Consider the following 14173-nt stretch of genomic DNA (forward strand, 5'->3'; position numbering starts at 1 on the left):
CCTCCTGACCCCTGGCCGCTCTCTACATGACCCTATCAGCGGTGCCCTCAGAATGCACATCTACGTGTCATCATTCACAGACCTGGACTGACAGCATTGAAGAGGTCTGTTCGGCTTTCTGTTCAAATATTCAGTACCTGGTCAATGGATTGGCCTTCTTTTATAAGCTGCTCATTTCTCACAGTTTTTTCATACCTAACAAAAAAAAAAAGTTTTCCAATATTTTACAAATGAGACCCGGCTAAAAATAACGTGGGAAAAGGTGCAGCTGATTTATGTTTGAGTGACAATTTTACGTGTTGTTTTAAACTCCTTCTGCAATATAAATTTATAGTTCTGCAGCACAGCATAAGATGACCATATTATTGTGGCTTTTAAAAATATATATCAATCCTGGCTTCTAACTAGAGATGCACCAAGTAATGAATAAGTTAAACTGAAACCTGACCACCTGTTAACTAACAATGTTAACCCACTGATTGCTTGAACGTTGCTGATTAACCAAGTTTACTGATGGCTTTTCAAACAACTGGAGATCGGTCTCCTTCCTCTTGTTTATTAGTTAGCATATGTGGCCAGAGCCATTAACGTTGACATTGGCTCATACTTTGTTCCCAGAAGCACCTTCCCATTAGGATAGGTCAGAATGGACTGCTAGCCAACATGTTACCCAACACTGTGTTTCGTCAAACTGATCAGGGCAGTAATCATCAGATTAAAAAAATAAATAACATTGTTTTGAACCCAGCAAAAGTGGCTTAAGGCCGTTATTTTATTAGCTTTTTTGTAGAAAAGTCCAACGTTATCTTGTAGGAGGTATTTCTTCCACTAGTACCAAGTTCTTTTTTCCAAGTGTACACGTTGTAATAAAATCTGGAGCCAACAACTTCCTGCCACTCCTATATTAAAGCATCTGTCTAATTTAGAGCCAGAAATCTTTTATGAACAGGTTATGGAGGAAAACTCTTCCTTTTAAACGGACATTAACTGAATGACCATAAAAATGGGATGCTCATTTATATTGGCTGTTAAAAACACATCTTTTTTTTCTTTAATGAGCACTTAAGCACACATCACCATTAGCGTTCTCTCTTTCTTTCTTGTCCCATCCCTCTCTTTCAAGTCATCATCTTTGCATCCTCAGAGCGGTGCTCCCACCGCAGCTCTGAACTGAGCTATGAAGTTGTGAGAAGCGAGTTGCAATTTGTCCTCCTCTGAATTAGAATCCGGATGAACTGAAGGGCCGTCCTCTTCTCCCGTGGATTGGTCCATCCTCGCGTACAACAAAGCCAGAAACTGAAAGCGTTAATTAAAGGGGCAACAGTGGTAGTCAAGCACTTCCACCATTTCTGATTAAACCAGCTCCAAACGCGTTGACTTTTCCTTCCTAATAGATGCTTGACATTTTTCTTTAAGGCTGCACTTGGCAAGTTTACACCTCAAACACAAAAGCGAAAGGAAAAGCTAAATTCAGACGCCGACAAAACTCAGGACTCCTTAAACTGATGCAAGCTTTCATGTCAACGCCGACCAAAAGGACGCACAAGATTACATTTGGTGAGTCCAGCTTTCTTGCTGAGAAGACACTTTGATTTTTCAGTCTTCATTTCCTCACAAACAGTCTTCACTAGTGCGTCTTTTCTGATTCACCTTCTCTTGTCGTAATGTAACATTTCTTGGCAGGCCTCTTCACAAAAGGAGAAAAAAACATTAAGGAAAAACAAAACAAAAGAACCTTCATTCCTCCACAACCATGAGTCAATCTATCCCAAGGCCAGTCCGTTAATCACAGTAAAATCTGTCGTCGGCGTCATTGTGGGTTTGGTATGTGTTTGGCAGCCGCTGCTTTCCGCTCCTCCTGGCTCAGGGGCAAGCTTCTGGCGTCGGGATACTGGCTGTTATCAAAAGGCATGTGGTGGACGCTCTGGACGTGCGTCTTTAGGTTCCCTTTCTGAGAGGCTCGGTATGGGCAGAGCTGGCAGCAGAATGGCCTTTCCCCTGGAGGACAAACACAAGCAGACCGCAGCTCAGACGCTAGCAAGGCGCGATGCAGTAAACAGGATCAAAAGAACTTTGATATGAAGAGTAGTGTGTAATGTAGAGTAATATGAAGACAAAGGATGGTGATTACATCATGAATGAGGCGGTGGCATCTCACACAGAGGAGGAAAAAACAAACAAGCGAACATGAACTAACATTAACAGACACACAGGACGACATTCAGCCGGAAGCTGGAAAAGATTTTGCACTCCCAGAAAGGCGTTCAAACATTTTTTTGTACTTGAACGGGACTGGCAGTATGAGACTCTCACAGTATGATAGCGAAAAGCAAAAAAAAAAAACAAAAAAAAAAAAACATTCTAATTGCTTTTATTCACAAATGTCAAGCTGTAATAGGACTGACGGGCTACTTTGGTCTTCACGGCATGACTTTCCGAGTGTTTTGAAACTGTAACTATTTCCCGAGAGAAGGACTGGTTTTCTACAAGCCAGAGAAAAAAATTTAGCTGCCTCCTTTCAGCCAGCTGACCTACAGTGCACAGCTACAGATGGGAAAGGGGCAGCATTGCAAACAGCCTTATATGTATGCTCTTCACAGCCAGAGAAAACGGCAGTCAGACCAGCATATAATTAGAAGTACTTCAAACCGTAGTAATACTATGACGGAAAATGTAAGCAGTTTTAAAAGCTATATATACTTATTTATTTATTTATTTATTGCCCTGGATCGTGCACTGCAAAAACGGATCTAAAAATAAGCAAAATGTTCTTAAACATAGTGTTTTTGTCCTTGATTTGAGCAGGTCAAGATCATCTGCCAATGGAATGAGTATTTTTACCCCTAAATTAAGATAATTAGACATTCTACACTTGAAATAAGATGATGGAGATGAATTGTTCCTATTTAAGTTCAAAAATCTTATTCTATTGGCAGATCACCTTATTTACCTGCTCAAATCAAGGACAGATACACTAATTTTCAGAAAATGTGACTTATTTTTAGTTCCGGTTTTTGCAGTGTGGGTATAGAAACACTCTTCAGTGCTCAAGTTGTAATAGTGGGAAGTAGATTCGAAGCAAGCAGAGTCAGACTAACACATCTGCTTGAAATGTTCTTTTGTCTTCTTTCTATTTTTCTCAATCATTGGGGACAATGGATACACCTTCCTCCCACTGAGAAGCACACACACACACACACCCCTGTACTCTTTCTTCTAATTAGACTGACCTACAATGGCACAAACACCTCTGCAAGAAAGCAGAAAAAAAAGGCAACACACGTGAGCAAAACAAATGAGAGTGCCATTTAATTGCACCTAATTATCATTTTGATAAATGGAAGAATATCAAAGTGGGAAAACAAATGGCTCCCGCTGCCCCTCCCGCACCTCTCTCCCTGAAGAAGAAACAAGAAAATATGGCTGTTATCATACATCATCAGAAACGCAACAGAACAAAAAAGAAATACGGGAAGGTGGGTGAGACGGAAACAGAGGGATAAAAACAAAAAAAGGTGTAATTAATCACAAAAGAAATGGGGGGAAAAAAATGGCGAGGCGGAGACGTGAGGTGAAAGCTAGAACCTAAACGACATCGTCCTGGGAGGAAACATGGCTGACGGGACCAGTGCACTACATTATGCTAAAGGTTATCGTCGTCGTAAAGCAGCGTCAACAGTACATCTAATTGGACCCCTCTGCTGCGCCTGCTCCCATCACTCAGAGTGCGAGGTAAACCTGAGTCTGCGTGTGATCTGTGTGATAAATTATGACGGAGCTTAGAACCCGGCTCTGTGTGAACACAAAAAGCAGAACAGCTGTAGTCTTCTGACATAGGTTTTTACCTACAGGACTAACTCCAAAAACCTTCAGAATGTCTAACGCCGTGCTGCTTTTCTACAAAATGATCTGTTTACTTACATGCTTGCTTATTTTGGCATTCTTAAGAGTAAGAAGAGAAAATCTTCAGAAGTTTTATCTCATCTTTCAATCAATTTCACATTTAAAGTTTTATACTCCTCTAAACAAGTTGAGTTTTTTTTTCAAAAAAATGTGTTACGGACCAAGACTGTATGACAGAAGAAAGACTAAAATGTCTTTTTTTCAGTCAGTTCATAAAAGCTTATGTCGGATTTTCTTTTCTGATTCTTAGTTTGTGTGAAACTAAACTGACGCACAGGAATTCAACCATTCTTGTTGGCAGGAAGCTCATTCTCATGCCTTGCACACATACACATGCAGACCTCCTTGTGTGATCCCTTTTGCATTGTGCATGTTTTTAAATGCGGGCTTGTAATAGCTAACACGTAGACATTTTGTATATAACTGCTGAATATATTTATATATTTTTTTATCATGAAGACCATTGGTGGCCAACAAGCATGCCCAAAGATACAATTAACACATTTTTTCCCACTACCTGTTGCAGCTGGTTGCTCTAACTGTAGCTTGATCATAAACAGGACGGTGAGCTCTGGGTTTTTTTGCTTTCTTTGGATATAACAGCAGCATAGCCAACTCCCATTTTGTAGAATTGTTTACTGAAAATGTTAAAGTGTAACTAACCTTGATGTAAAAACATAACCCCTTTTTTAGAAAATTTCAACAAAGCGAGTGATTCCAAGAGACCCTGAGGGACAGGGCCAAGTGTGGGGATGACCGGAGGGGTGGTGGTCAGGACAAGGGAAAGTGATAGCTAGCTTAGTATGACATGTTGAAACATGGAGAGTGATCAGGGCAATGCTGGTGGCCATAGATCGGTCTTTAGAGGTGGAGGATTTTTCACCACCCTCTGCATTGGAGTTTGAGGGAGGCTTTGTGGAGCCCAGCTCAAAGCGTTGACCCAGCGATACCCGAAGCTGACGCTGCAGAGGCAGCGGAGGACATAATGGGTCCCCTTTCTGAGTGGTAAAGTGATGTTAGCAGCATCATTGCTAACATAGGCTAACTTCAAAGCAGTAACAATCAACAGTAACAAATGCTAAAAACCCTATCGAGCAATGCTCTCCATGCTCGCAATTACAACTCCTGATTTGCCACGGGGGAGCGTGTCTGACTGGAAAGCTTTTTTGGCCAAACGCTAGGCTGTCACTTAGGGATGTACCAAACTGTGCCGTTTTAACTAATAAGAAAATTCACCTGCAGTTGCCACGTTTCAACCCACGGAGGTCAGCACTAAGACGGTTTTAGGCCAAATGTTGCAGAATTAAACAAGGTTACGCGTAAATGTCAAGAGTTGCACAGTAACATAAAGATAGAACCCTAAGGCCCAATTTCTACAGTTTATCGGCAAAAAAGTTGATTTGGGATTTAATTAGTCTTTAAGTTCATTGCAGCTGCGATATTTTTAAAAACATTTTTATAGACTATTGGTGCAAATTCACCTCAAACTCAATCCATTCTTAATGCAGCTCAGGTGATTGTTGATTAAGGTGACCAAACGTCATCTTTTCCCCAGAAATGTCCACTTTTCACATTCTGTCCAGGGCATGCGGGGGGTGAGGATTCATAGATTAATGAAAATGTCCAATTTCTTTCCAGGACCAATGTACTTCAATTGACTGACATGCTGTGTCAGATGCGTCGGCTTTTTTGCATGTGACGTCATCCCTGAGCTGCTGCCAGGTGGATGGTTTTCTGCTCCCAGAGAAAACAGCAGGGCGGCGTTGGTAGAGCTGCTGCCGGTGGCTCTGCTGCTGGCTGCTATTTACAAGATGCCCAAGCACAAATGTACAAAAGTGCAAAAGACACCCATATTCCAAACTGTGATTTCTGTTCTTTCTTTCTTTTTCTTTTTGCCATGGCCACCGCTATAACAGCGAATAAATTAAATATTCAAACACAGTTTGTATCAAACCTAAGGCGACTAAGGCAAAAGTCACAAAAGTCAAAAAGTTGCTTGATCTGATTTTTTAAGATAAAATGGTTAAAGACATTAAGCAATGTCAGAAAAATACAACAGCTCAGATAAAAAAACAACAATAATTGGGATTTCGGTGCAGGAATACAGCCTATAGAGTGAACTACACTCCACCCGGTTATATGTGATTATAGATTTGTACAGTACAGATACTGTATTTCTGGAGTCTTGGGTGACCTTCTTGTGAAGCTTATAGGCGCCTATAGGAGTGCATGAACAGGAATGGAACAATCCCAACACTCCTCTGCTGCTTTAAAACATGAGGACAGAATATTGCCTAAAAGATAGCTGAAAAAGTTCCAGTTATAAGAGAATTATTTTACGTTAGTAATGCTCTTTTTAAGAATGAAAGAATAAATGACGTGTACCCAACATTATTCTCCTAAAATCACTTAGTTGATGGATCTGTGGATCCACAGCACCCTCTGGTCTCATTGGCACCCCAAGTTAAGATGTGTAATTGCTTGTTTTTAAAAAACGAGCAAAAAGCGTTGTGAACCCACAGTTTGGCCAAATAAAATGTATCTAGGGATTAGAGTAAGGCAATGCCAGGTTAAACAAATAAATCCTGGCTCTATGACGGCCAGTAAAAAACTTTGTATATTAATCCTTTATTGCAGTAATACCATCTGATACCAAAATTATTTGAACAGTTCAAACTTTATTCTGAGTATATATTATTTGTTGAAAAAAATTGTCTTTTGACGAAATAACCACTGCCACAGGGGCACCTCATCAACAAGGCCTATAAAAATGTACCTGAAGCAGTTTTTTAAATGTATCCTTCACTGTTTTTATTTAATGAGGGTGTCTACGAACTTCTCAGAACTAATCCCTGACTTCCTGTTTTGACGGGGTAAAAAAATGGCAGACGTTTGTACTGTAGGTATTCAAATGTTCAAATGTGCTTGGAGGACATATATAACTAGGCTGACTGCAAAAATGCTTATATATGTTGAATTTTATACACGCAGCATAGAAATATTTGGCAAGATCAGGGGTTAGCAATGTTAAAATGCTATAAGCATTGGTTCAGCTAAACAAATTTATTTACAGACACAATAGCAGCACGAGTCTTTGAGGCTAAATATCTTGTTTAAATAGTACCACCTATAGGGAACTTGTTTTATGGATAGATTTTATGCATAAAATTAATGACAACACTAATGTATGTATATCCATAAGAGACTGAGGTGTTTCTCCTGGTACAAGAGGAGGTTATCTGGTTTGTTATTTTTGCTGTATTGCAGAGATCCTTGACTGAAACCACTGAAACTGGAGCTGGCTGCGTAACACATTTCAGGTGGTAATTTTTTCTCAATGAACAGCAAAAGAGCAGAGTGAGCTTTTGGTACCACGGCAGGCTGTTTCCATATGTGCGCTGGACACACAGATATGAATGCCAGGTGTGATCCTGCTGTATGTGAGGATGCCAGGGGTTAATGCCAGGCGGAGAGGGCGCCACGTGTGATGGTCACACAAGAGCAAAAAGGGCAAACCTGCACAGGATGTCAGGCGGCACAATGGCCCCACACACACACACACACACACACACACACACACACACACACACACACACACAAAAACATAAACACACATGCAGGCATGAGGTGAGACAGCAATAATGAGAGACATGCAGAAGCCATGAGGGAGCCCGGTGATTAGCTGTCGTGCCACATACTTGTTTGGGAGCTTCAGAAGCGGTGGTGTGAGCGTCAGTACCTCGGTGGAGTCCGTTATAATCAAACCCAACTGTGAGAGGGAGAAGGAAAGAGGAAGAGGAGGACGAGGAGGAGGAGGGGGAAGGAGGGAGGAAGGAGGAGGGCACTTGGTTAAATGCTCTACCAGATCCATACAAGCATTTATTTGTCTTTCTTTTCCCCTCTCCACCACCCACATAACACAACAGCCTTTTGCCACCAGCGCCCCTCGTTAGCACAGGGGGGCCTGGCAGTTGACGGCGATGACGACGGGGATGATGATGACGATGACGATTGTGATGAAGACGGTGACGGAACCTGGTGGAGGCAAGTGGGTGATTTAATGCGACGCATGTTAATCGAGGCCTCGGGGTGGCTGGCCTTTTGTGCGCGTGCACGTCCGCGCTGAAGACGACTGTAGGTGACAACATTAATTACAGCCTATGCGAGTGTTTACAGACCCTCTGCATGGCCGTGTGTGTGTGTATGTGTGTGTGTTTACGGTGGGGCTGGAGGGGAAGCTCAGCACTGCATCACTTACCATTTGGCCTCTGTCACTTAGAATCACTGGCTGTGCCACATATCATTCACACTCTCTATAAAGAAGCTACTTATCTCCGTGTCGACTGTGATCACGGCCGGCCCGGCTGATGGACGTGACAGGACAGGAGAGAGGAGGAGGAGGAGGAAGGAGGGAGACGCGAGGAGGAAGGGAAACAGGCAGCCGAACGGTGGAAAAGGAGAACAAAAGGGGGAGATGGAAGGGAAGGAAGGGGAGGAGAGGACGCTGTGCACCGAGCACAAAGGAAACATAGAAGGAAGGAGAGTAGAAGGAATGAAGCGCCATGCAAAAGTATTCAGACACTTTGAAATATCTCTCATTTTGTCTCTGCTAGCTTTACTCGTCTACAGACTGAAACAGTTGCCGCCTTTCTTCGCACCAGTCGGATTAGATGGAGAACATTGCTAAGCAGCATTTCTGAAGTCTTGCCACAAAGTTCTCCATTAGAGTTAGGTGTGGACTTTGATTGTGCCATTCTAACGCATGACTGGGTTTTGATCAGAACCTTTGCAACTCTGCTGGAAGCTAAACATCTGCTCCAGTCTCTAGTCCTTTGCAGCTTCTAAGATGGTTTTTTTTTCCTTTTCCAGGATAGCTCAGTCCAGCCTTGTTTCCACACTATGACGCTGCCACCACCATGCTTCCCTGTGGAGATGGTGTGTTCAGGGTGTCAGTGCAAAACGTCATTGGGGGGGGTTAGATCAAACCAAAAGGTTCAGTTTTAGGTCTCATCTGACTGGAGCGTTATCTTCCACATGCTTGTTGTGTCCTCTACATGGCTTGTTACCTCGGTTGCTGTCTTCTTACTGTTCTCCCATAAAGGCTAGAGTTGTGGAACGTGCAGCTAAGAGTTTTCCTGTCAACAGATGGTTCCTCCTGAGCAGTTCAACTCTGCAGCTAGTCCAGAGTCCTCCAGGCGGCGTCTAAGACCACAGCTCTGAGTGGTTCATGACCTAACCCTGCTTTAGACTTTCAGCAACTTTTGTCCTGACCTGTCTGCTGTGTTCCTTGGACTTCATGAGGCTGTTGATGTTCTCCAGCAAATCTCTGAGGCCTTCTCAGAAGAGCTGGATTAATACTGTGATTAAATTACGCACAGGTGGACTATTAAATAATTGGGTGATTTATGAAGACAGAAGGTTGTACTGGATTTTAATAACAGGTCACAGAGTAAGGGAACACCGTTTGATTTCTCAAAATTATCTACTTCTTTGTATTTGTCTATTGCGTGAAACCTTAATGGTACGTTTGCGGTTCTGGTGTACACGTGGCTGGACTATGAATATTTTTTGCAGGGCAAGAGAGAAAAGAAGTAAAATGAAGAACAAAAATCCAGAAATTCAAACAAATGAAAAGGACCAAAGTAGGAAGCGAGAAGAAGCCAGGGTGTCTAAATCAAGCTGTTTGCGGTGAGTGGCACTCAGATTCATGCTAATCCGTTCCCAAAGTTGGCGTGGACAAATGCCGTTCCGCTTCATTAGAATGCACAATTCCATCTCTCTAATTGACGCGCGATTAATAATGTATACGATTTGTCACAGGTCAGGTGTCTGCGGCGAATCACGTCTCCGTTTAAAAAATAGAGACAGCTGCCCGGCCCAGGGCAGGAAGGATTCCCGGGCAGAAAAAGAAGAAGACGGCTCTTGATTTATTTTGCTCAACGTGGGGACGGGACGCACCGTAGGACAATGAAGAATTGTGGGGAATGTGAATTCCCGTGCATATATTCTCCATATCTCATGTCGTCGGTGGGTGGATGGAGCTGTGCGGGTGGCGATGCGCATGCAGAGGTGAGTGACTGATGAAGGCGGGGCCAAAGAGCTGGCAACTTTGAAAAGTGCATTAATAACAAGTGGTAAGCTCGTAAGTTTTAAAGCAGGTTGCTGGAGTTCTCGCATGTATAGAACATCATATGGGCCTGCAGGCCATTAATATTCCTCCCACTGTTACTGTGATTAGTTTTGGAACTTGATTAGCAACCAAACCCTCATCTAGTTGCTGTATATGGCTTCATAAACTCATATAACTGAGCTTAATAGCAGACTTTTTTAATATCACTGTTACGTTTAGGCTCCAGGAGGTGCAACGTTTTCTTAAAGTTCAGCATCTCAAAAGTCTAATAAAGACGTAAGCATATAATAAATACTGAATGGGCCTAACTGGGACCGAATCCTCATGACTGTAAAAATGTTCACTGGAGACTCGATAAAATGCATTAAATGAAACAAGTTTTAAAGAGCAACTATTCAGGAAGAGACACCTTAATTATGCTGTAATATGAAAAGTGGGTTGTTGTTACGGTAAAACGAGCATCCTGTTTTAATGACTAACAAACAGTGAGATCACAGGAAGGTTTCGCTGATTTTCCCAGATAAACGGAAGTACTCCTGCTTCCCTTTGAGCGAGCGGATTGTGGGTGAGACGCGGTGCTTACCTGTGTGGGACCTCATGTGTGTGCGCAGGTGGCTCGGCTGACTGAAGCTCTTCCCGCACTCGTGGCAGAAGTACTGCCCCTGCCGCATCAGAGACCTCAGCATCCCTGATCACGCACACAGACAGGAAGGAGGGGGCAAACCGCACAATCAGACACACTGTGATCGACAGCTACCAGGAACAATGAAAAACAGTCACAGGTTCCACCTGAAGTGCATCCAGAGTGAACTATTTCACACTTACAACCACATACTTTGATGCAGAGTGCTGGGATTTTATGGGATACATCAACACCAATTAGCAAATACCCATGAAGAAAAAAGGAAGCGGGAACGTGGACCAAGTATCGCAACAGACGGGTCAGGGGAAAGTTGTGGAGAAATATGAAGCAGGACTGATTTATAGAACAAGCTCCCAACGTCACATGGAGCACTGTATCGCAAAACAGTAAATGTGCCAAGACATCATCTGCCGACGATCTAAACTGATTGACTGAGCAATGACAGCAGTAGTCAGTGAAACGTCCAAGATGCCTTTGGAGGAGCTGCAGAGCTCCACAGCTCCGTTGGCAGGACGTTAAGATAACTGTTCGTTAAGCCATCTGAGAATGTGACCTTTCTGAAAGAAAGGCTGAAAGAAAACCACGGCTGAAAGGAAGCCAGAAGATGAGAGGGAAATCCAACATGTCAGATGGAAAAAAAAAAGCCAACACTGCACATCATCACCCTGAACGCATCATTCCATTGGTGAAACGTGGGTGTGGCAGCGTCATGCTGTGGAAATGCTTTTCTTCAGCAGCGACCGGCATGCAGGTTAGAGCTGGTTGCAAGTTGGACGGATCGATCGTGTTAAAGAGTTGAGACCAGGGCAGAAGTTCACTTTCCAGGAGGAAAGTACTATAAACATACAGCCAGAGCTTGAGTGGTTATGGGTCAGGGGTCTTTAGTTCCCGTTCTCGAGGTCCGGCGTCCTGCAACTATTAGATGTGTCCCTGGTCCAACACACCTGAATCAAATGGCCAAATTGGCTCCTCTGTCTGCAGTCGAGTTCTCCAGAGTCCTGCTAATGACCTGATTATATTGACTCAGGTGTGCTGAAGCAGAGACACATGTAAAGGTTGCAGGACACTCGAGGACTGGAGTAGAAGACCCCTGTTACAGATCTAAGCATATTTGTGCAGAATGGACCAGTCAAAGTCCAGCTCTAAATCCAATGGAAAATCTGTGGCGCCTGAGACTTGTTAACGTAAAAAGCTGGTTAAAGTTATCCCCCGAAAGACTTCTGCAACTGCAGCAGAAAGTCTTGACTGAGCGGAGCTGAAATACAAAGCAGGGCAAAAAATATTTCAGCACCACACACCACCACCCAAAAAAAGAATACAAATTATAAAAAGAAGAATTTATAAAAAGAAGATTATCTGTATAATCTGATTGAATTTGACTTTGGAAAGTGCTTTGAGATGACATTTTTCATGAATTGGTGCTATATAAATAAAATTGAATTGAACTGAATTTAAATCCATGACATTTCAACTGTATAATTTGTGCTGGTCTGTCATACAAAATGCCTTTAAAATCCATCGAGGTGTGCGGCTGTAACACAAAATGTCTAGAAGTTCAAGGCATGTGAATCATCATCAGCAGATCATCAGAAGTAGTTTTTGTCAATCCCTAAGTTTCATTTAGGACGTGAATGGTACATTCTTGATCAAACGTGTAACTTTGTTGTATGTGTTAGAATATTGGGAACTAGGGTTTTGCTAAACTCTGCTGTAAAATACTTACTGGAATTTATGAATGCACTTTTTGGACAACAAAGGTTTGATTCTCAGCTAACCTGCCATTAACCCACAACTGATCCGAATGCTGCTACAAGTGGGGAGACGCTTTCACACGGCCGCGTTTGAAGGAACTGAATGAAGACATAAAGGTCAGTAATGGACTGAAAGTGTGTGCGAGCCCGGGTGGTGCAGCGGAGCTAGGTAGCATCAGCGGTGGACTCGCCGAGGCATCATTAGTATGTCTAATGTGTCATTATGAGCGGCTTGCTCCGGGGGCTGGACTGCAGCTGTCACACAGCATCATCTCAGAGGCTGACAGCCAGACACACACACACACACACACGCATGCACACACACCCCGCATAAATTACAGGCAATTAAAACGCCCCGGCTGTGATGTGCCCGCTCCGCTGCCCGCGTGTCACATGTCAGGTGTGCGTGTGTGTGTGTGTGTGTGTGTGTGTCGGTATGCGTACGTGTTCCAAGAACTGAGCGAGTGCGTGCACGTGTGTTTGGTAGAGGGTGAGGCACATGGTTGGCTGCGTTTTATGCTTACGCACACTTACAAACCATAACATTGACATCGCGTGGACATGTTAATGGACTTAAGCAGCAAGGAGAAAGAAACTTGAGACAGAAACTTTTTACAAAATGCAAAGTAAGAGAGGCTATGTGCAATTTGTAGGGCTCCAAACATTTGCCTCAAGCTTCCACTTGTCTGAGCAAATATAGGTCGAGTGCAAATACACACACACACTCACACACACTATATATATATATATATATATATATATATATATATATATATATATATATATATATATATATATATATATATATATAGTCTTGCCACTTTAGATGATGAACTGAGATGAGTTTGGGATGTTTTAGAACCAATCTCTTTGCAGCTTTGAACTTCCATCTTGACCCCCCTGCCGCGTGATTAGGTCTTGATGGTGTGTTTTGTTTGCTAAGGTGCAATTCATTTACATACATGTGGATTCACATCCCCCCGATTTGACAGCATTTAAAAAGGCAAGTGGTTGCACTGGATTTATTTAGGGTTATCAGCGCAGAACGCACATGTACACAAATATCAGTCACTCTTACTCTACTTGGCAGTCATGCACAAATTTGTGTTGATCTGCCACAAGTCAAATCTTAAAAGGTTGTTTGAATTTGTAACATATAAAAAAATATACTTTTGCATGAAAGTTTCCAGGTGTATGTTTAGAACCTTCTAAAAAAAGATTTTGATGCTTTTTTTGTGTGACAGTAAGCAGTTTTGTAAAATAATTTTTTTTTTTTACAAAATGCAACACCAGCACGCAACTAAAGTTAGACTCCTATATCCGGTCTGCATTTGAAGGTTCAAAACAGAGGCAGCATTCGCACGAGGCATCTTAAAACTTCCTGCATCCATCTGACGACATTCTGGATGTAGCCGACACACACACACACACACACACACACACACACACACACACACACACACACACTCACACACGTACACTCCTGTGACCTCCGCCGCTGACGGATAACAATCCCGAGGCTTCGTGGCGCTTAATGCATCCAGAACCACAGCAGAACCGGGATCGCCCTGTGCATAAAGGCCGACATACACCTGGGCAGCACCTACGACTTGTTTATGAATGTTTCTGTGTGGGCGGTGGGGGTGGGGGGGAGGCGGGGGCACAGCAGGAACAAGGAGGACAGAGAGGTGGAAGAGGTGAAAGAGAGTGTCTCTGGCAGCCCGACTGCTGGCCTCTGGTTACTCC

At 43.0% G+C, this 14173-nt stretch overlaps 1 protein-coding gene across 4 annotated transcripts in view; it reads right to left on the bottom strand.

Annotated features, from left to right (window-relative positions):
* Positions 1 to 1050: 1050 nt before the first annotated feature.
* Positions 1051 to 14173, bottom strand: part of LOC105933424 (zinc finger protein 516) — a 65174-nt gene continuing 52051 nt past the window's right edge. For 3 of the 4 annotated variants that reach the window (XM_012872955.3, XM_036130153.1, XM_036130155.1), the window contains 2 exons: positions 10617 to 10721; positions 1051 to 1998 (listed from right to left, as the gene is read on the bottom strand). In XM_012872955.3, coding sequence (XP_012728409.2) covers positions 1811 to 1998; positions 10617 to 10721 — 293 coding nt within the window. In that variant the 3' untranslated portion in view covers positions 1051 to 1810. Of the gene's footprint in view, positions 1999 to 7601; positions 7673 to 10616; positions 10722 to 14173 lie in introns of all 4 variants that reach the window. The other variant, XM_012872958.3, reaches the window with a different exon arrangement.

This window comes from Fundulus heteroclitus, chromosome 3, assembly GCF_011125445.2.
Source record: "Fundulus heteroclitus isolate FHET01 chromosome 3, MU-UCD_Fhet_4.1, whole genome shotgun sequence".
NCBI classification, from domain to species: Eukaryota; Metazoa; Chordata; class Actinopteri; order Cyprinodontiformes; family Fundulidae; genus Fundulus; species Fundulus heteroclitus.